This window comes from Impatiens glandulifera, chromosome 2 (assembly GCF_907164915.1).
Source record: "Impatiens glandulifera chromosome 2, dImpGla2.1, whole genome shotgun sequence".
In the NCBI taxonomy this organism is placed as follows: Eukaryota; Viridiplantae; Streptophyta; class Magnoliopsida; order Ericales; family Balsaminaceae; genus Impatiens; species Impatiens glandulifera.
In genome coordinates, this window is record NC_061863.1 from 8,115,139 (window position 1) to 8,137,462 (window position 22,324).

The following is a 22,324-nucleotide window of genomic DNA, read 5'->3' on the forward strand; positions in this document are numbered from 1 at the left end:
GCTCCATCTTCTTCACCTAATTTGTTCTCCTGTAATTCCCTTCTCTCTCCTCTCTCTTCCTTTTTACATACATACATACATACGCTCCACGAAACCTCAGGAATCCGAAGAAGACGCGGAGACGAAGAAGGTACGAGCTTTATAGTTATTCAATTTACGGATGAAAATTGATTTCAGTTCTTCTTTTTATGGATTTTTTTTGGTTACTTTTGATGGTTAATCATTATCTTGGACCTTTTTTATTCGCCTGATTTGATAAATTCAGGTATAAGCTTTGGCGATGATTGATTTAGCTTTTTTTCCTCCCGTTATTTCTGTGAATCGTTCGTTTGATAGTATATATAACGTATATCCTTTATGATTTGGTTGGTTGGATAATTAGTGAAGGAAGGATAGAAAAGATGCTTTTTTTTTCTTTGATCTTTATGAATTATTCATTTGTTGAAGGACCCTTTCTTTTATTGTAATGATTGATGGAAACAAGATAATTTATCTTTTAGCTAATTGATGATTGATACAGATTTGAGAGAAATATTCATGGATGGATCATCTGGGAAAAGAGCTCGAGGAGGGCCTGTTATTCCTAGAAAGGGAACTGGTGTTCAGTTTAAGGAGACGAGTGATAATGGAGATATGAATGCTCAATTCTGTAATCGTTTAGGTTGTCATGGAAGAATCAATCATACAAAAGTTATCAGCAATAGACAGACTAGTAAACTTTCAAGTGGGAAGGCAACAGTGGGAAGTTCTACAAGGACTTCTTCTTCCATGGCAACTATCTCCAAATTACCATTGAAGTCTACCAGAAAGGAAACATCTCCGGTTCTAAAAACCGATACGTTTGAGGCTAGTGGTAGTTCTAGTAAGATTAGAATGATGGAAGTTGGATGCTCAAGTTCATCATCATCATCATCATCAAGTAGTAGGGTGAATAAGGGTATTCAGGAAAATTCACCTGGTTTGTCTGTTCTTCCATTGATATCTAAGAATTCTTCAAGCTGTAACGCAAGAAGGTTTAGTTTAAGAAGTGGGAGATGCAACTCAACCCAAGATGTGGTTCCATCTGGCACAACATCAACAACAAATCTTAATAGAAAGAAAGATGTAATGAAAAAGCAGATTCCTGTTGTAGAAACTAAGGCTTCAGGCAAGAAGGTTAGTGGACCAACCACGACGATTGAAAGGGGTCGTGTTTCTGATCCTTCTAATGGGATCTCCATATCGGATTCAAGACGAACCAGAACACAGAGATTAACGAACATCAACAATAGACCCTATGTGCTTCCTCATCCAACCAGTTGGGAAGTGCCAATGCCTGAACCATCGTTTGTAGGAAACAGTTATGCTCGCACTTCTCAGCGTTTACTTGGGGAATCTTCTTCGAGAGTTTCGAATTTTAACCCTGTTTCTGATGGTAGCAGCAGTTCTAGTACTGGCCGGTCTTCTCCTTCACTGGGAAGAGAGGGCATACGAAGATATAACATGGATGGCTTTGCAGAGGTATATATACCTATATATAACTCTGTTATGTTTGATTATTCTCACATGAGCTTGTTTGACAGAATGCTATTATGTCTAGGTACTTTGGGCACTTGAGAATTTCGACCAAGATGAAGGAATAACACGCGAGGTATTTTCTTCTTTTTGCATTCTTGAATTCTTTTAGACTATGTTTGGTTTCGGTGGAATTGCAATTAGAATTGGAATTGGGGTCTAATCTCAAATTTTTGCTTGTCTGATGACTTAAATTAAGAAATGGAAATTGGAATAATCCTATGTAAATGATGTTTTAAGTTTAAATTCCATAATTCCCACTTTGAAATTGCAATTATATGATTTCTCTAACATAAGAATTGAATTGTAATTATAGTTCCAATTTCAATTAGGCTATGTTTGATCACCATGGAATTTGAATTGGAGGTTCAATTACAAATTTATTATTTGTTTGATGATTAAAATAAGGATTTGGAATTGAAATTATAACTATACTTCCAACGAAACTAAAATGTCTATGATTTTTACTTTTCAATTCTACTTCGGAATTGCAATTCCGTGATTTTTCAGATATAAGAATTGGGTTGTAATTCAATTTCTATTCTTATAATTATGCCATCCAAACATAGTCTTATACACATCCAATCACAAAGCCTGAGGAAAATTTTCTCATGAGTCCCATGTTTCCCTTTACAGCAATTACTTGCTATGGAGGCACAGTTCTTTCTCGGTGGCATGAGTTTTTATGACCAGCACAGAGATATGAGACTCGACATTGACAACATGTCCTACGAGGTTCGTTCTTTTCTTTTCAGACATTCTCAGTGTGTTTGTTTTGATGTATTCATGTTTAATGTTTATCTTTTGTTTTCATCTAATAGGAGTTATTAGCCTTGGAAGAAAAAATGGGAAATGTTAGTACAGCAATAGCAGAAGAACATGTATTAAAGCATCTTAGGAAAAGTATCTATCAACGAACTTCTGTTGATACAATGGGATGCGGTGGCGATCATGATGACATCAAATGCAGCATTTGTCAGGTCTGTATCTGCAACTTTTCTTTTTCCTTCTCTTATTAGATGTCTTCTTTGTTTTCGTAGAATTTGGTTAGATTTTGTTGGCTGTTCTTTGCACTGCATAAGATGAAAGTTATGGCAAAAATCTTCTTCATTGTTTCCATAGATGATGAAGATTTTGAATACATGAATCTAGACAAGGAGACCCTTTGTCTCTTAACCTAGCTTTGTTTAAGGTCTAAAGATTAAAACTTACTAAAATCATGTGTTAGATGCAACCAGTTCAGTGTTGGCTTGCTGGATGAGTTGTTCCATGAATCACTTTGTATACAAATTGAAAACATTTTGAGCCTCGGTATTCGATAACACATCTTATCACTTAATTTGAAAAATTAAGTGTTAAATTGAAATAAGTACATTTGATAAGTGTTACTTAAAGCTACTTAATTTTTTTCATTGAGCTCAAACTAAGTAATGAAATCAAGTTAGAATACTTAGCTTAATTTTGTAATCTATGAATGACTCAACTCGGTATTATAATGTGCATAGACAATTTTAACCGTTGAACAGTAAAATAGTACTCAAGTATTTTCCTGACATTAGTTTCACACATTTATAAAATCAACTTGCACATCAAATACATTTTAGATTTCATTTGGCTTATTCAACATTTATTTTCTAGTTACTTATCCAATTTGACACTTAAAATTTACTATTAAATAAAAAAATAAAATAGTAACAAAAATAGGTTATGAATCTGAATCTGGATCTTGATGAGAAACCGTGACCTTTTTAGATAAAACTTTTGACACTCGACATGCATATTTGGGTGTTGCAGGAAGAATACATGATTGGAGAAGAAGTTGGAGGATTGGATTGTAACCATGTATATCACTTGGATTGCATTCATCAATGGCTGCAGGTAAAGAAATGGTGTCCTATCTGCAAAGCTGAAGCAGCTCCAACAGGCTGTTCTTCTTCTTTGTAGCATGGCAGGAAACATGAAATGGTATTTTTACTACTAGTAAAATTCTTTCTTTTGATTTACCTTTTCACAACTCAGAAAAGGGTTCAATAGGATGGGAATGAACATTTGACATGTAAATATGGCAACTTTGCCTTTGATGAATTCTTTGGTTGTTGACTCATTTTATTGCAAAATTAATAATGCTTTTGCACTATACCTTTATTATATGGTTCTTAATTTTTTTTTTAACTAAGTAAGCCAGCATAAATGATTTAAGATGGAATTGAATCTGTGAAAACCTTTCTTATTATGATCTATTTTAGCTAATAAGTAATCTTGGAAGTGGTTATTTCAATTCTTGCTATAAGTAATTTTTCAAAGGGTTTTTAAAAATAATCTTGGGTCCTTTAGTATTGAAAACATGTTTGGCTAAGAAGTTGATAGGGATATATAATAAAAAATAATTTTATTTAAAAAATGAAATGTATTATATGATTGATAAAAGTATGATTCAAAAGTAATTTTAAATATTTTTTTATAAATAAGTTTGCTAAATGTTATGATTTGTCGGAAATAAATGAGAAACTAATTATTAATTTATGAAAAAATAGAATTTTATTTAAAAAAGTTAGAGATATAATAAATAAATGAAAGTTAAATAGTGATAGTTGTTATAATTATGGAATAAAATCGTATAAAATAAATATTAGCAGACTTTTATATATATATATATATATATATATATATATATATATATATATATATATAAATTATTAGGTGAAGGAATTTGGTCAGAGAAAATTTGGTGAGGGAATGACTTGGCATAATCTTATTTCCTCAAAATATTAAATAATTTTTCTCTTAAATGGGTTTGTATTTTTTTTTTAGTTGTGCTTCTAATTTTATATATCTGAATTTAAAATAATAACAAGAAGAATACGGATAATTTTTTTTAGATTTTTTTTCTCCAAATTTTTTTATTAATTAAAAAATAAAATAATAATTTAAATTAAAAAAATACGAAATTATAGAATTATATCACATCTTGCCAATAAAACTTTTTCGTTCGTCCAGGTTAATTATTTAAAATAATAATTATTTATTAAAAAATATTATTTAAAAATAACTAAAGTAAAAATAATAACTAGTAAAATAATATGTTAATGGATGAAAATAAATCCTCATAAAGGAGGTCATCGAATTAGAAGACTGAAGTGTAGCCTAATGTGCACGAGATTCTACCCATCTCATATACTTTCCACACAAATCACTTTTCATCGAAAAATTACCAACATTGTTAGCTGAAAAAGATAAATGATCTACCACAAAATTATATACAAGTAGAAAAGCGTGTCTCGATGCCGAGAAATGATTTTTTCAACTAGAATTTATCAATAATTGGAAAAATTATTACTCGGGACGTTTATGAGTTAAATGATGATGTGAAGATAGGTATCATTAAATCATTAATGAAAACTCTTGGTTGCGGCATTAATTGTTTAAGTGAGACTAAAATTCAGAAAATGGATTAGTGAATCGTTAGGGATTTATGTAATTGACAGTTTTGTGGTTGAGAGACTCTTGATTCTATAGGGGCGTCATGTGTAATTTTTGTTGCATGTAATGAAGACATGTATGAGAAAATGAATGTTAATATGGGTAGATACTCGGTTAACGTTCAAATAAGAAATCAGGAGGATAATTTTCGATTGATAATTTTTGCGGCATATGAACAGGTTCTTTCACAAATTAAAATAGAGTTTTTAATGAGATGAAGAACGTGACTAGTCTTTGAAACTTACCAATTGTTTTTGGAAGTTAGATTACCGTCTAAAAGAAAATGGGCCAATATGCATAGTAGCATAATGCGCGAGTTCTCAAAGACAATTTAAGAACTTGAACTTATAAATTTTTCCTTAGAAGGCGGTCAATTCACCTTTAGGAGAGGTAATAACAATGAGGGTCACGTTCATTCTCGTATCGACATATTTCTAATTAGTTAATCAATCTTTCGATGATTTTCTAATATATTTCAAAAGGTTCTTCCATGAGTTATTTAGATCATCGACTGATCTTGATGGAACGCTGAAAGATGTAGAACATGTCGACCATTTAGATTAAAAAATAAATGGTTGATCAAAGAGGACTTTATACCGCGTGTGCATTCATGGTGGGTGAATCAGTCATCGATTGATTCTCCATCAAGTAATATCTTTGTGAAATTAAGGAATATGCATAAACTTCTCAAAAGTTGATTCGTGAGAGATCGTGCTTTATTTTGTGTTAAAATAAATGACTTGTGTAATCAAAATAATGTCATTGACGGGGATGAGGATATTCGTGAACTCTCCACTAAGGAGGTTAGTTATCAGATGCACATTGTTAGCACGTTACTCGATATGTATAAGGAGGAAAAAATTGGGCACGCCATTGAAGTAGAGCTACATGGTTAAGAGTTGGAGATAGAAATACCAATTTTTTCTATGTGATCTCTAATGCGCAAACAAGAAATAATGTGATTAATTTGATCTCGATTGAGGAGAAAGTTCATGATAGTGAACCTGAAATCTCTACAAGTATTGTCAAATTCTATCAGGATTTGTTTAAGGAGCCATTTAAGGCCATACCTAAATTGAATGATATAACTTTTGATTCAATTAATATATCACAAAAAGATATGTTGGAGGCTCGTTTTACATTGGAGGATGCTATTAAGGGGTGTGAAAGTTATGAAACGCCGGGATGCAATGTTTTTTTTTTGTCTTTTTTAAGAAGGTGTGACATTCCTAACATTGAAATTATGGAAGCAATTGATAATTTTTATTGTTTTTTATCATTTGATAAGAGTTGGAACTCTACTTTGATATGTCTCATTAGTAAAGCTCTACGAACTATTGATGTGAAAAATTTTAGGCCTATCAGTCTCGTTTCATTATCCTATAAGATTGTCGCAAAATATTTAGCCAACATATTGCGGAGGGTGTTAGAGACGGTCATGTTAGACCCGATTAATCCTCATTAAGAGTGTGTTGTCATTTCTGCCCACATATATGATGTCGTTATTCATTCTCCCCAAGAGTGTGAAAGTGAAAATGAAGAGAATAATGTGTAAATTTCTATAGGGATCTTCTAACTCATCGTTTTGTCATCTAGTTAATTAAGATAAGATTAAATATTTTAAAGATCAAGGAGCTAGATATTCGAGATCTTATTTTTTTAATAAGGCTCTTCTATCAAAATGGTGTAGTAGATTTATAATGGAGTCGAATAGTCTCTTACATAGTTTTGAAACCTGGCCCGATCATCAGCCTAGTGAAGGGATTGAGTCATTGAGTTACTAGTTCAACCGATGGGTCAACTAGTTCAACCGGTGAGTTTCATATAATAATAAAATAATACAAAAATAACTTTGACAAGAAAATGATGACAATAAATTAAAAGAAAGTTGAAATAAAAGAGACTTAATTGGATTATGCGAGAGACAATGCTTCAAATCAAACTACAACCTTCAATTTTTGGATAACTATGCTTTTACCTAGAGACGAAACTAGGTGTAAGTTATGACTAACAATGTCACATTAAATCATTTTTTAGTTTGGTAAAAGCGGAATCAACTAGTTCAGGTAGAAAGTGGAGCTTGAGGTGAATGAAAAGAGGTTGTCATTCTTAGTGTCTAGAACTAAAAATTGGTAATCTACCCACATGAAACTAGAAATAGGTAAACCCAATGGGAACCAAAAACGGGGAGAGGGGAACTAAGAGAGTGATAAGTGAGAAAGAAAAGAAGTGATTTTTTTAAATAGGATAAACTCACTAGGTTAACTTGGTTTGCCGGATTTCCAGTCCAACCGACGGGTTGACCGAGTTTAACTAGGTTGATTGCATTTCCAATTTTTTCATCACCCTAACCTAGTTTGACAACCGGTTCATTGGGTTTGCCTGACCGAGTTTCAAAATTATGATATTTGGGCATCGATAATCAAATGTAAGTATGGTAATGATTGGTCTAGTTGGTTCACAAAAATATCTAATTATCCAATGGGGTGTAGCATTTAGAGGGGAATTTATTCTATATGGAAAAGTTTTTGTTAGCAGTCTAGATTCATTGTGGAGATGGTTCTTCGATTAAATTTTGGGACGATATTTGGTGTAGTATCAAAAGTCTAGCTACGACGTATCATGAGTTTGTTTTCATTATTATATGTAGAAATGTCACAGTTAACGACATGTTTGATCCTCATTCTAGTGGTTTCTCTAGCCGAATTATAGATAGATGAAGATTAAACATTATGGAGACTTCGTCCCATAATAAAATTATATTTTTGGTAGGACGCAAACAAGTATCACCGTTTAGACAAAATGTTATGCGTTGACAAGATATTGATAGTTTCCACGTAGGGACATTACTACAAGTTGTTTGCTAAGATGATTCCATATAATTTTTATTGGAAAAACTTTGGGAGTCAAAGATTCCATCTAAGATCTCGTTCTTTGGATGAAGCGTCATTCTTGGTAGAATTATAACAGATGATATGTGCATGAAAAATATTGTATTATGGCTATGTGTCACAAAGATGTTGAATCGGTAACTCACTTATTTTTGCATTGTCGATAGGTGACTAATATTTAGAGCATTTTGTGAAGTATTATTGTGATTCATTGATTGATGCCCGAGTCTTTGGGTAGTTGTTGAGAAGTTTGGATTGACGCGACTGATATGAAAGACCTACATATTTGGGTTACCATCCCAATTATTTTTTGGTGGATTATTTGGTTGGAGAGAAATCATCGAACTTTCAATTATTGTAGTCATTCGATGCATATTATTCATAATACTATTATTATGACGTTTCTGAGATTAGTTCAGGAAAATTAATAGAGTCTGTCTCGAGGAGTTAATCGTTCTTTTCGAGGATTTACGATCTCGATAATTTATTTAGTACTGATTTTTCATATATATATTTTTTCATTTTATGTCATATTTTGTCGTTATGCTTAAATAATTTTTTTCATTTTTAATATATATTAAACTTTTTCAAAAAATAAAATAAAAATAACTAGTAAAATAAAAAATACTCAAAAATTATAAAAATACTCAAATAAACATGCTCTTTCTTTCGCCCCAAATATTTGTCGTTATCAAATTACACGAACTTTTTTTAAATTGTGCATTTTGACGTTTAAAAATACACACAGGTGGACTCAAATTCACAATTGCTTGATTTGAAGTCAATCACCTTATCCATTCGATCTCGTAGTTCTTGGTATGTGAAGATGCGTTGTTAGGTGCTCCATTTGCAAAATTAGCTATTCTTTTCTTTTTGAAATGAAAGGAATGTAGGAGTTTGTCTCTAGACATTTGACCAAATAAGATCTTAAAACCATCTCTAACCTATACCAACACCCAAACCTAAAACTTATTTTTCTATCCTATCGATACCAATACTCAAACCCAAAATGGGTTTTCTCCATTTTCTCTCTCCTGCAAACGCATACCCTGTTCATGAAACTCAAAATTTTATTTGTTTTTTACATTTAACCCCTGAACTTAATCTAGGTTATTTTATACATTAAACTTATTTATATAATTTATTTATATAATTTAATTCATTTATATAATATTTTTTATATAGCATAAATTTATAATAATGTTCAAAAATTATAATATTACATTTGAAAATTTATCTCCTTTTTATTTGTAAGAATAACTTTTAATTTAGTTTGGGTATTGTAATTTTTAAATTTTTAATGAATTTTTATAATTAATTTACAATCAAATTTAAAATAATGGGGTAATATTAAAATATTATGGTGTAATTTATACTATTGTAAAATATATAGGGTGATATTAAAAAGTTATAAAAGTTAATGTATGGAAGAATATTATAAGAATATTCTTTGAGTTTGAGAATGAGTTTTTCGGTTGGAGTTGAATTACTGTTTGATGTGATATTTGCACCAAAATGAGTTTGAAAATGAGTTTTTCGGTTGGAAATGGTCTAATTAGGCTGAGCTCGAGATCGACTCAATTTAATATTTATTAGTTCGACTCGAACTAAGATCGAACGAGTTTATAAACACTAGTAAAAGATTGACAATTACCGAGAAAGATCTTCGAGAGCGAAAGAATACTATCAAAGATATTTATTTTACCGAGAGTAAAGTATTGCTCTCGGCGATAATCTTATTGTTACCGAGGGCGAAAGAATTCTCTTAGGGATAAGATTATATTTTGCTTTAGCCGCTTCTCTTTCTTCTTTCTCTCTTCTCTCTCGGCTTTCGTTTCTCTTTTCTTCGGCGATCCTGCTCACGATAACATCTCCTAGCTCTATGCATACTCTCTGCAACTATTTTTTTCGGCGTTCCCGCTTGGTTAATCCTGCTCGCGATAAGATCAAAAGAAAGGTACTCTTTCACTCTCTCATTTTCTTTTTCTTAATTAGGATTTTCTTTCTCCAATCTCTAGAAATCTTACAAGATAGTTTTATCAGATATTCTTTGGGCTTCGGTGTAGCTTCCCTGACAACTATAATCGCGGCGAATCATCGTGATCAGTTAGCTGGAATACCGAGGAACAAACTGCGTTGCTATGCTCTTGCGCCTGTTAGGTGTATGCCACTTAACTTAGCCATCAAGTATGCTGACATGATTTACTATGTGGTGTTGCAGGTATGCACCTTACCTGTTTGTTAAAATGCTTCAGAGAAGAATGCTGGTTTATATATAATTGATCATTTGACTGTAGGATGATTTCTTGCCAAGAACAACAACACATTTGGAATATATTTTTAAATCTATCTTCTGGTATTTTTATTTCTTTTCCTCTTTACATTTTGTTTATATTCCTTGATAATTTGGAAAGCTTTCCTTGTTTATTATTAGCAATTTTTTAGAGAGATACCTTCATACCAGAAGGCATAAAGCTTAGAGATCCTAGGAGACTATATGTTCATGGTATAATGTATCATATTGTTGAAAGGAAATTTTGCAAGTAAATCTTTATAAAAAGAAGAAGCATTTTGATCTTCTCTTCTCTTCTCATATTGTCTATATGTATGTCTCTCAGATGTGGAAGGTTTCCTCCAGTAGTAATATATATATACTTGATATATTCTTTGTTTTTCCTTTCCTACCTGTAGGGAATGATGTGTGAGGGATGCGCTTCCAACGTCAAAAGAATACTCGAAAGCCAAGTTTTCTTCTCATTATATATTCTTCTTAATTACCTCTAGGAAGCTTAATTCTTCTTCTTGTTTCTTCTACCTACATTCACAAGTCTCTTCTGCTACGGTTGATCTTCCTACCGAAATTGCAGCTATACACCCACATGTATCCAAACCATTTATTAGCATAAACTCTTGCCAAACATTTAACCAATTGTGGATTTGCATCTAGCCAAACATATTGTTCTTCAATTTTTTTCAATAAATTAACCGTTTATTGAAACTATCTGTTATTCTCATTCAATAATAGGTTAAAGCTAATAAAGTGTGAAGAGTTAATACTTGTCTGTCTTCTTTGTGTAAGTTAATATATGTCTGTTTGTCTATCAATTAACTTTCTTTCTCCGAGAGTAGAGCTAAAGCTCTCGATAATTATTAAATATTTTCGTTGAGAGTCTTTCATTGCTTTCGGTGATAATTTATCTCCGAGAGCTATAAATGCTCTCGCAGATACTCTTTTTTCTTTCACCGACAACTATATCACTGAGACACTGTGAGAGTATTTATTGTCCTTGGCGAACACTATCACCGAAGGCATTTTTTCTTTCTCCGAGAGTTTTGCTCTCCTTAAAAATCATTTTTTTACTAGTGAAATTTAAGCTTGAACTCGACTCGACTATTTACCTACAAGCTCGGCTCGACTCGAAAAGTTTGAACATAAGTTAAATTTTCAAACTCGAATTCGAACTCAAACCAAACTTATTTTCAAAATTAAAATATCAAACTTTCATACATATTCAATATTTAAAACATGATATTTCAAATAAAAATATGAAACAATCATAACTATTCAAAATTTCAAAACATGATAGTCCAAAACATTAAATCACCATTATTAATTAAAACTAGCCTATATTCCGTGCATTTGCACGAGTAATAATATAAAAAATCGTGAAAAAATATTACGATGAAAATGTTTATGGGCGGGTCAACCCACAATCCGACCCAAGTATCAATTTACTCTCACATATATATCCAAATTAATCACAGCTCTCGACCCGGCAATCCGGACACTTTAAAAATTAAGCATCATTATATATATATATATAAGTTAGTTAAAAAGTTAAACTTATATTGTTAAAATGTCCCGCGTTCATCAAACTTGGTGTTGAATTTAAAATATAAAGTGTTATTAGCCTAGTTAGTTAAAGTGTTGTACTTGTTTTGTTAAGTTACAAGTTCGAACCATACCTATAACATATTTAATTTTATTTTTAACCGTTTTAAGTTTATGGGCGGGTCAACCCACAATCCGACCCAAGTATCCTTTACTCTCACATATATATCCAAATTAACCACAACTCTCGACCCGGTAATCCGAACACTTTAAAAATTAAGCATCATTATATATATATATAGATTATAAAACATAAAATTCCAAAAAAAAAGTTTAAATTATATAAATTGTTTAAACATTCAATATATTAATATTTTTTAACTCACGCTCTTCAATTATAACACATTTTCAACTACCTACATTCAATAATATAAAATATTTAATCTTAAAAATAACTAATATAAAAAATAAATATTAAAACAAATAACTAAAATTTAACTTACTTTAAAAATAGATACCAACAACAAAATATACTTTTATTATATATAATATATTAACCATTTTTATCTAATTAAATATTATATAATATATTAATAGTTATATCTCTAATAATTACTTTCATCATATATAATATGTTAATATTTTTTTTTTATCTCTTTTAATATTATATATAATATATAATATATTAACATTTTTTTTCTCTTTCAATATTATATATAATAAATTAATTATTATATCCTTAATATTTACTTTTATTATATATAATATATTAAACTTTTTTTTATCTCTTTCAATATTACATATAATATACTTTTATTATATATAATATATTAATCAATTTTATTTTTTTCAATATTATATATAATAAACTAATTATTATATCCCTAATATTTACTTTTATTATATATAATATATTAACCTTTTTTTTATTTTTTTCAATATTATATATATTATGCTTTTATTATATAATATATTAACATTTTTTTTTTATCAATTTCAATATTACATATAATATACTAATTATTATATCCTTAATATTGTTGGCGACTTTTTTTTTTAATCATCAATCAATCATATTTTGATAAAAATTAAAAATCATTATTTTTCTATATTCATCCAACCCTACGTATACAAGCATAAATTTATCCTAATACATGAAAATTGATATATAAGCATAAGTTTCTCCTAATAGATGAAAAATGATGAACAAAACTTATCGATGAGTTAAACCATTTTTTTCTTTGTTGTTGGATTTCCTTAAAATAAAAAGAAATCAAAGTTATCTAAAAGTAAAAATAATAGTTATTGTAAAAGTGAAAATAAATTTTAATTACATGTAGGCTTCTTGTGAATGAATAAGAGATGAAGACTAAGACTAAGACTAAGACTAAGACGGAAAAAGAATAGATAAAGAGTGAAAGAAATTATGGAGATTGAAGAAGAAGGGATGAAGAGTGAAAGAAATGGTGAGGTGAATAATGAATGAAGAATGAAAGAAATGATGAAGAATAAGTGAAAGAAATGGTGAAGAATGAAAAAATATATGAAAGTCAAGAGAAGAAAAAATATATTATTTAAATTTTGAGTTTTAATATTAAATAAATAAAAAATATTATATATTATGAGGCTCGAAAAGGCATTGAGCAAGCATTATATGAGTTCAAGCATGGCTTGAATATTAAATGAGTCGGCTCGAGCTCGACTCGAACTCGGTCAAAGTCAAACTCAAACTTTGACTGAGCGGCTCGCGAGCGACTTGACTCATTTGCAACCCTAATCCTAATGAATTAGGTGTCTGCTTTAAAACTGTCCGCTCTACACCCACCCGAGAGAGTCTCTTCAGGAAAATCAATGGAAGTTAATGCTAGTTTATATGTTTGTTGGTAATCATTTTTTATTTATGTTTATTATTCTTCAAAGTTATTATCATGTTGAATTAAACTTTTTCAGATTGTGCATTTCGACATTTAAAAATACACACCCGGTGGGACTCAAACCGACAATCGCTTGATTAGAAGTCAAGCGCCTTGTACTAATCCACATGTGCTTGTGTTTCTTTATCTCAGTTATATTCTAGTGAATTATTTGGGTTGAAAGGATAGTAGTTCAGAGAGTCTCCTTGGAAAACCAACTGATTTTAAAATACACACCTGGTGGGACTCGAACCCAGAGGGTCTCTTCGAAAAAATCAGCTAGTGTTTATCTAGCGTTTAAAAATACACACCCGGTGGGACTCGAACCCACAATCGCTTGATTAGAAGTCAAGCGCCTTATCCATTAGGCCACGGGTGCTTGTGTTTATTATTCTCAGTTATATTCTAGTGGATTATTTGGCTCGGAAGGATCAGAAGGATTGTATAACATTCAAAGAGTCTTTTTGGGAAAACCGATTAAAACAATCCATGAATACATTGATTTTTTTTTTGTGATTTTTTTTTTGTGAATATTAATAAGTACTATAACACTAATTTTTATCTTTGTTTATTAGTGATTTTTTTTATTTATCTTTTCAGTATTGTTCCCAAATATTTATTCGTTATCATTAAAAAATTAAATTACACGGTAAGGTAGGACTGAGCTTAAATATATTTTATCTAAATATATATAATGAGTGAATAGTCTATTGCCTGAAAAATAAGAACATGTATGAAATAATATTGAATCTAATTTATCCTTGGTTCTTTTAGTCTCATTTGTATTTTTTACAAATCCATTCATGTTTGGTCACTAACTTGCATAATCTACTAGTCATGTCGAACATGTAAATTGTGACAATATTAATGCTCTTTGTTTATCCAAAAATCATGTTTAACACAACACAACACATGAATCAAATTGAGCTGAATATATATTATTTTCCGGAAAAAAGTAGCTACTAGATATTTTTCGCAAAATTTTCTATTCATTAAATATGAATTTTAGAGATAGGCGTGTAAGAGTTCAGTCGGTTTATACTACGAAATGCACAATCAGTTAGAGTCGATTTGAAAAAAATTCAAATTATCGTTTTAAGTTTATTGTTCGATCCAATTTGATCGGTACAATCGGTTTATTCGTTCGTAAATAAATATTAATTATGTATATTTTATTTTAAAATTTAATTATAAAAAAATGTTTAAATATTAATGATAAGTTGTAACCAAATTATGTATATATTTTAAATTTTAAACATGATTTGTCTGTTGGTTTTGATTCAACCTACAAATCAAATTGTTAAGTTTAATTTAACGTTCATATTGTTATGTTTCAATAAAATTGGAAACAAAATTATATTTTAATTCAAATTATATATAATTTTTTTTTTGTTTATTATTTGATACAAAATGAAGCCTTAAAACTTCAATCTTCCTAAAACATTTCTCTCTTTTTTTGATTTACTCATATCCTTATTGATTAGACATAACAGTTTCAAAAGCTCCCACCATTGCCAACACTCTATTTTTCTTATTCTCTTTTATCAACTTACTTGTGGTCTCCTCTATTACTTCATTGCTCACCGGAGCCGCCACTTCCTTCTTGTGGAATGGCCAGCTGCCGCCTCGCACCACCCGCGGCGTAACCGCCTCATTGCTCCCCGCTTGAGCTTCCATTCTTCTCCTTATTTCCGACGCCTTCAAGAAACTTTCTTCTTTTTTATCGTTGTTGGTTGATTCTATTGCTTTCTCTTCTAATTCATTTTCATTACAATTATGATGATCACTATGCTTTTCGATATTGATTTGTTCCTTATTCATTTCAATGTGGATTTCAGTTTCATCTTGTTCTTGTTTTTGTTCTATTTCATCTCGACAAGCATAGTCTGTTGTCTCGTCAACGTGCAGATGATCACAACGCTCATCTTCAACCGCACTATCTTCCGTCTCGTTGGAATCAATCAAAACTTCTTTGTTGTCGTGAGAAATGATCCTCTCGGGCTCTGTTTCCGATTCCGCCTCTTCTTTAGGCTTTCTATTAGCCGACAATGAGCGAGGGCTCCTTAGATCGCTTGTTTTCGATTTGCTCACGCTCTTGTCTAGTGTTTTGAGAGAAGGAGCTGATTTCGGTTGGGCAAGTTTATGATCTCCCACGGTTTTGGCCGTGCTAAGAGACCTTTGGATCCGAACCGAGGGCGTGGCATTGCTGAACGACTCTCTTCTATTCAAAGGTCGTGGCTTTTCGACACTACGAGTGGTGGAAGAGAGCGGTCTTTTGTCCTTGTTCAACGAATTTGTACTTTTTAAGGTTGCGGCGTTCGTTGGTTTAGGTGAGACAGTTGAAGAAGGCCTTGAGGCGGTTGTTATTGCTTTGGGCGTGCGCGAGGTGGCGATTGAAACGGGCTTTGAGGTGGTAGTTGTGGGCTTGGAGACGATTCGGGGTTGGGAACGAACCAAAGGCGATGACACTCTCTTCTCCTTCCCAATAGCTTGTGTTTTTGCTTGTGTTGTTGACATTGAATGGCTGCTTTATAGAAAAACCAAATGAAGACCACAAAAACACAAAAAACTAAATGAATCTCAAATTGGCCCTTAGAGAGGAGGTAAAAAACAATTAACCTGGTTGGCTTAAAGAAGTCACAAGGCAAATAGTTAAAAGAAGGAGAAGAGGTAAAAATGTGATGGCGAAAGAGAGAAAAATTTGAAGCTTAAAAGGATATGTATTGATTTAGATTAGGCTTAAATAACTAAGCCAAAAAAAACGGATTAATAAACAAATTCAAAAGACTATTTCAAGTCATTTAAGAGAGATTGAAGGCTCTTCTCACATTTTCCATGATTTACTTTTCTCCATTTTTATGGATTCATATCATAATTTGTAGGATTGGGTTGGTTTTCAAATAAATTTAAATACATCTTTTCTCATACATGACGAAGTAGATGTATTTAATATTGTATCATAATTGTTTAATTCATATTCGACTAAAACAATAACGTAAAAATGTAAATAAATTGGTTCAGTTATTTGAATATATATATAACTTAACCTTGAGTGGTTCAATTATTTGAATAGACTATGATTTTTTACAATACCGACCTTCATAGTGCTAGGGTTTAGGGATGATCATGGACCCTTTTTGATATCTTTTACAGCCATTCCCAACCCGTTCACTATCTGGGAATTCCTAAGGCACCTTTTATACATTATTCTTAGAAGTGTTTTGACATTAGACTCGAACTTTGAAATAATCCATACGGGCTCAAATTTTTACATAAGGTTTCGCCTCAAACAGATCAAACGTCCGATTATTTATGACAACATGTTTTTTTTACCCAGCCACGTATTAAAAATAAAAAACCCTAAATCGTAAAATCTCTTTCTCTCACTTATCTTCTTTTCCTCTAGGTTCTTTTACATCTCGACGGCGTTGTGATTCTCTTTGGAGCTTTGTCTTAAATTTTGGGCGCAGTTTATCACTCGAAGCCTTATCTTAAATCTTGAGTGCAATTCATCTTGAATGACTAGTTAAGAAAGAAGGCTAAGTATGACCGACTAAACGACCAATAATGAAAATAAAGCGAAACCTCAATTTTGTACATAGATAAAAGGTAAAACTCTTATTTTACTTTTTATACTACTATTCTTAAAGAACTTATTTTAGTTGTTACATAATTTGGACTAATATATATAGTTATATAGTTGTAATTTATATAATTTTGTAGTTCTTTCACCTTGTTCTTTAAAATTATAAAAAGGAAAATAAGGTTTTTTTACCTTTCACCTATGTACAAAATTGAGATCTTTATTTTCATCATCAGTCCGTCATACTTAGTCTTCTTCTTCAAATAATCACTCGAGATGAACTGCGCCCAAGATTCAACACAAAGTTTCGAGTGATGAACTCGCCCAAGATTTAAAACAAGGCTCCAAAGAGAATCACAACGGCGTCGAGATGAAGAACCCAGAGGAAGAAGAAGATAAGTGAGAAAAATAGATTTTATGATTTAGGGTTTTTAATCTAGGGTTTTTAATTTTTGATTTGTTTTATTTTTAATATGTGACAATTAAATTCTGTGGCATGGTAAAAAAATAGTAAAAAAAACACTTCAAAGTTAGAGCCTCAAATGGTATTAATATATATATATATATATATATATATATATATATATATATATATATATATATATATATATAAATAAATAAACTTTAAATTTTATAAAATATAAAAATAAATAAATATATTAACAATGTTATATATTTAATTATGTTTATTAGTATTTAGAGCCGAATCCAAGAGACGAACTTAGGAAACACAAATATATCCCTCCATATCCAGTAAACTACATGTCAAATCTCCCCAACAGGGAAATTTGGATCATAAGGGCCCTTTGTAATACATTAATTGTCATTTTTATTATGTGACCATTTGAGAATTGCAACACTTAACTATATCAGAATTTAAAAAAAAAATGCAAAATGTATACTAATATTGTCAGATATGAGGTATCTAATAAACTGACCAATCATTCAATTCATTGGCTCTATATAGAAACCGATGAAGTATGATCAGATAGGTATTTAATTCAAAACAAGATTCTTGAAATGTTCGATAAAAATAAAAGTTTAAGTGTTACAAGCTAAGTAAATAAAATCTACAATGCTAAAATCATAGGATATTGAGAAGTCGATCTAGTAGAGCTAGAAAATGACATGTTAAAGAATCAACAGGATATCAACTTTGATCGAAATCTATAATTTTGAATATCGCCACCTCTTTTGGTAAGATTTAACTAAAGAAAATTTTGTAATCACTTGCAAAGTTTGAGCTTTTTGAAAAACGAAGAAACAATGGATTTCGGATATGGTTTTGTGGCAAGACAAGTTGGGATATTCTCAGGTTGCTCGATCCACAGTTTATGAGAAATGCCATTACCTGTGAGTTTCTCCGAAAGGTTCTTGATTTGGGTTTCTCCTTTTACTTCAAGGGTAACCTACAAAATTTCAAAAACAAATAATGAAAAGACAAGACTTGTCTAGTTCTTCTAGTTCTTGAAACTGTTAGGCCTCAATTTACATATGATATAGCCTCAAGAAGATAAGCAAAAGAATCACATTGATTGCAATAGTTGGTTTAGATTCATTTTGGCTTCTTAAACTTGCATCAAAAACTCATTTTGTTTCATCTGGTAGGCTCGTTTTGATTCCTCAACTTTACAAAATTGCTCAAATTACTTATTTTCATTGTAGCTAACTTCGTTAATGTCTTGATATACATACACTTTATAAAAGAAAAAATATATTTCAGTGAAAGATTGAGATGAAAGAGATTCAAAAGTTGTGTAGAGATAACTTGAAGTCATTTTTTGAAACCAGAGTTTATTATCTCAAGGAAACTAGCCCGACCCCACTTCAATTTAGGGTTTTCTTAGTGAGAATTGAATCTGAGATAGGTAAGACTCTTCACTTCAACTTAGGGTGTTCCTAGTGGGAATAAAATCTAAAATAAGTAAGACTCTTCACTTCAACTTAAGGTGTTTTTAGTGGGAATCGAATATGAGATAGGTAAGACTCTTCACTTCAACTTAGGGTGTTATTACTGGGAATCGAATCTGCGATATGTAAGACTCTTCACTTCAACTTAGGGGGTTCTTAGTGGCAAACAAATTTGAGATATGTAAAACTCTTCACTTCAACATAGGGTGTTCTTAGTGAGAATCAAATCTGAGATAGGTTAGACTATTCAATTCAACTTAGAGTGTTCTTAGTGGAAATCAAATTTGTGATAAGTAAGACTCTTCACTTCAACTTAGGGTGTTCTTAGTGAGAATCAAATATGAGAAATGTAAGACTTTCACTTCAGCTTAGGGTTTTCTCAGTGGGAATCGAATCTGAGATAGGTAAGACTATTTTTACTTGAGTTATCCTATTGAGTTAGTCATTTTTAAACAACCTTATTTGAACAAGATTTGTTCTATAAGATCTCACATCTGTATCATTGGTTTCAAGGAGACATGAATCCTAGTTTAGTGGATGAATCATAACCTCATTAACAAGCTCAATACCAAACCTAAGAAATAAAACTGAAAATCTGATACATATGAATGAACAGACAGAGGTTCTACCAGAAAGAGACATGTCCATCCATCCAATTGTCTGATCCACTCTATTTCAATTCCTAAATCATCATCCCTCTCACATCCATCTTCTTTATAATTAATGAAAATGAACATAAAAAACAAGGATTTGCCAATCGATTCAAATCCTCAACCTAGAGACAATCTAAAAATAAAAGCAAACATACTTTTGTTTATCTTACCTTGTGCATACTTTCGAGATTGGAAGGACTGCAGTAGCTTTGAGTATGAATATCATCCTTGTTTAACCAAATAGCGGCGACAGAAGCGTGACATCCCTGCGTCACTACGCTTCCGAGCGGCCAAGAATCGATCAAATCTCGCCGGAGAACCACGTATTGCACTAGAACGTCGGCTGCAGGCGATTCAGAATTGATCGCTGCGGTGGAATCTGGAGCATCGGAAGAGATACAGGGAGCTTCGGATTCACCGGCGGAGATATTGCCGGCAGACATTGACGCTAGAGGAAAGGTAAGGTCGGGTCTTCGAATCGGGTTCGCGAGACTAATACGGTAAATTGGATTTAGGAAAGGGAGATGGGAGAGAGGGAGAATACTCGCCATAGCTTGAGGTCTCACATACTAGATTTTAACTCTACAAAATTAATATTAAAAAGTTGAAAAGTAGTATTTTTTAAATTATTATAATAACAATTCCTCTTAAAAATAATTTTATGTTCATTTGAAAAATAAATTTGACAAAAACTTGTTTAAGTGGAAAGTAGATGAAAACAAGTAATTTTGTTTTTGTAACTTTTAAATTAAATTATAAAAGAGTTGACTAAACTTGTAATTGCCATTGTAATTTTAATTCTAATTTTACAATTTTTTAAAAGTTCATTTCATTAAAAAAAAAAAACCATGTGTTCTTAAAATTAAGGCAAAACAATCGTTGCTCTGGTATTTTCGGAAACGATTTTTTGTGACGAACACTTTGTTGTCGACAATACTCATCAAAATGCCCATGTACTCTTCCCCGTTATTCGTTTGAATATATTTCATTTTTTTCCAGTTTCCTCTCAACTGAGGGTTGAAACATTTTGAATGTGTCTAGCACTTGATCTTTCGTCTTTAATGTATATGTCTAAACTTTCCGGGAATAGTCATCAATGAAGGTTACAAAGTAGTACGCACCACTAAATGATATTGGCTTCATTGGCCCACATACATCAGAATGCACAAAGTCTAGTAATTCTGACTTTCTTTTCGATTTAGATGGTCTAAATGAAACTCGTCCTTATTTTCCAACTAAACCGTCTGAACATCTCTTCAAGTGCACATTTGAAACCTCACATAACACATTTTTTTAGCCAACATAGCTAAGTCTTTCCCGTTAATATGAGCCAAACGTTTGTGCCACAACTCAGAAGAAGAATCAGTTTCACAACTCACAAGTGTTATGTAACATTTAGATATTTTAGAACAAACATTATACAAATTCTAAAGTCTCTACCTTTAGCAAAATCATTGATCCCTTTTTAAGTTTCCATTCAACGTTAGAAAAAGAATTATAGAAACCTTCATCATTCAATCTTACAACTGATAAAAAAATTGAAACGAATATCAGGAATATATTTAATCCCTTTTAGAATAAGAGTAGTGTCATTGGCCTTCTCAACACAAATAGTACAAATTCTAACCACTTTAGCTTGACCAGTATTGCCCATACACCAGTATTGCCCATACGAGCAATACCAAAATCACCAACCTCATATGTTAAGAAAAAATCTCGTTGTGATGTAGCATGAGTAAAAGCACCACTGTCCATAATCTAATCCATCTTATCACAAGACACAATAACATTCTCAACATCATTATAAAACAATAAGAAATTATCAACAATAACATGATTTTTACTTTCTTTGTGGTTGGAAGTAGTAAGTGTGTTTTGAGTTTTTTTCTTGTTCTCCTTCTTCAATTTAAAATATTTTTTTCTTGATATGGCCATTTAGACCACAATGATGACACTCAACATTTACCCACTTATTAGAAGCCTCACAAGATTTGCTAAGATTACTTACATTTCACCATTTACTTCTCGCATAGATTCTGTAACCCAGACCTCATATTATAAAGAACAATCTTGTGTCTTTTGTCTCATCTCTTCATTCAACACATTGCTTTTTACTAAATTCATTGAGAGAACACCATTTGGAGCAAAATTGGAAAAAGTTCTTTTAAAAGTCTCCCATGAATTAGGTAGAATACAAGTAAACATAAACTTTGTATCTCGTCATCAAAGCTGAGTTTACATCGTCTCCAATTGATTAATAATTCTCACAAAAGTATTCAAGTGGTTAGTCATCGGAGAACCAACTTGATGTTGGGGTGTCCGACCTATTGGGTTTGGACTAATAATATATATTATATATTATTATTATATATTATAATGATATATTCTATATTATTCTATAATATTATATATTATTCTATACTATATAATAGACATCAAGGGCTTCCAGCCACAATACACGAGTTTGAGGGAAACAAGACAGAGAGAGCAAGACGAAGGCAAGCGTT

The 22,324-nt window shown here is 31.3% G+C and overlaps 3 protein-coding genes, 1 long non-coding RNA gene and 1 other non-coding gene across 5 annotated transcripts; 2 read left to right on the top strand and 3 right to left on the bottom strand.

The window, feature by feature from the left end:
- Positions 1-3,701, top strand: LOC124927404 (probable E3 ubiquitin-protein ligase HIP1). Its single transcript, XM_047467810.1, has 6 exons — positions 1-130; positions 521-1,500; positions 1,580-1,630; positions 2,191-2,289; positions 2,376-2,534; positions 3,349-3,701. The coding sequence occupies exons 2-6, from the start codon at positions 538-540 to the stop codon at positions 3,496-3,498; spliced, it is 1,422 nt and encodes a 473-aa protein (XP_047323766.1). The 5' UTR covers positions 1-130; positions 521-537; the 3' UTR covers positions 3,499-3,701.
- A 5,984-nt stretch (positions 3,702-9,685) lies between these two features.
- Positions 9,686-10,604, top strand: LOC124926173. Its single transcript, XR_007098337.1, has 3 exons — positions 9,686-9,882; positions 9,992-10,146; positions 10,223-10,604. It is a non-coding gene; the product is annotated as an uncharacterized LOC124926173 (long non-coding RNA).
- A 3,372-nt stretch (positions 10,605-13,976) lies between these two features.
- On the bottom strand, positions 13,977-14,049 carry TRNAR-UCU. Its single transcript has one exon. It is a non-coding gene; the product is annotated as a tRNA-Arg (tRNA).
- Positions 14,050-15,143: 1,094 nt separating this feature from the next.
- Positions 15,144-16,187, bottom strand: LOC124924282 (microtubule-associated protein RP/EB family member 1-like). Its single transcript, XM_047464341.1, has one exon. The coding sequence runs from the start codon at positions 16,185-16,187 to the stop codon at positions 15,144-15,146; it is 1,044 nt and encodes a 347-aa protein (XP_047320297.1).
- A 2,034-nt stretch (positions 16,188-18,221) lies between these two features.
- LOC124926172 (putative peptidyl-tRNA hydrolase PTRHD1) lies at positions 18,222-20,400 on the bottom strand. Its single transcript, XM_047466353.1, has 2 exons — positions 19,988-20,400; positions 18,222-18,662 (listed from the first exon to the last, which is right to left on the bottom strand). The coding sequence occupies exons 1-2, from the start codon at positions 20,366-20,368 to the stop codon at positions 18,480-18,482; spliced, it is 564 nt and encodes a 187-aa protein (XP_047322309.1). The 5' UTR covers positions 20,369-20,400; the 3' UTR covers positions 18,222-18,479.
- Between the last annotated feature and the right edge of the window lie 1,924 nt (positions 20,401-22,324).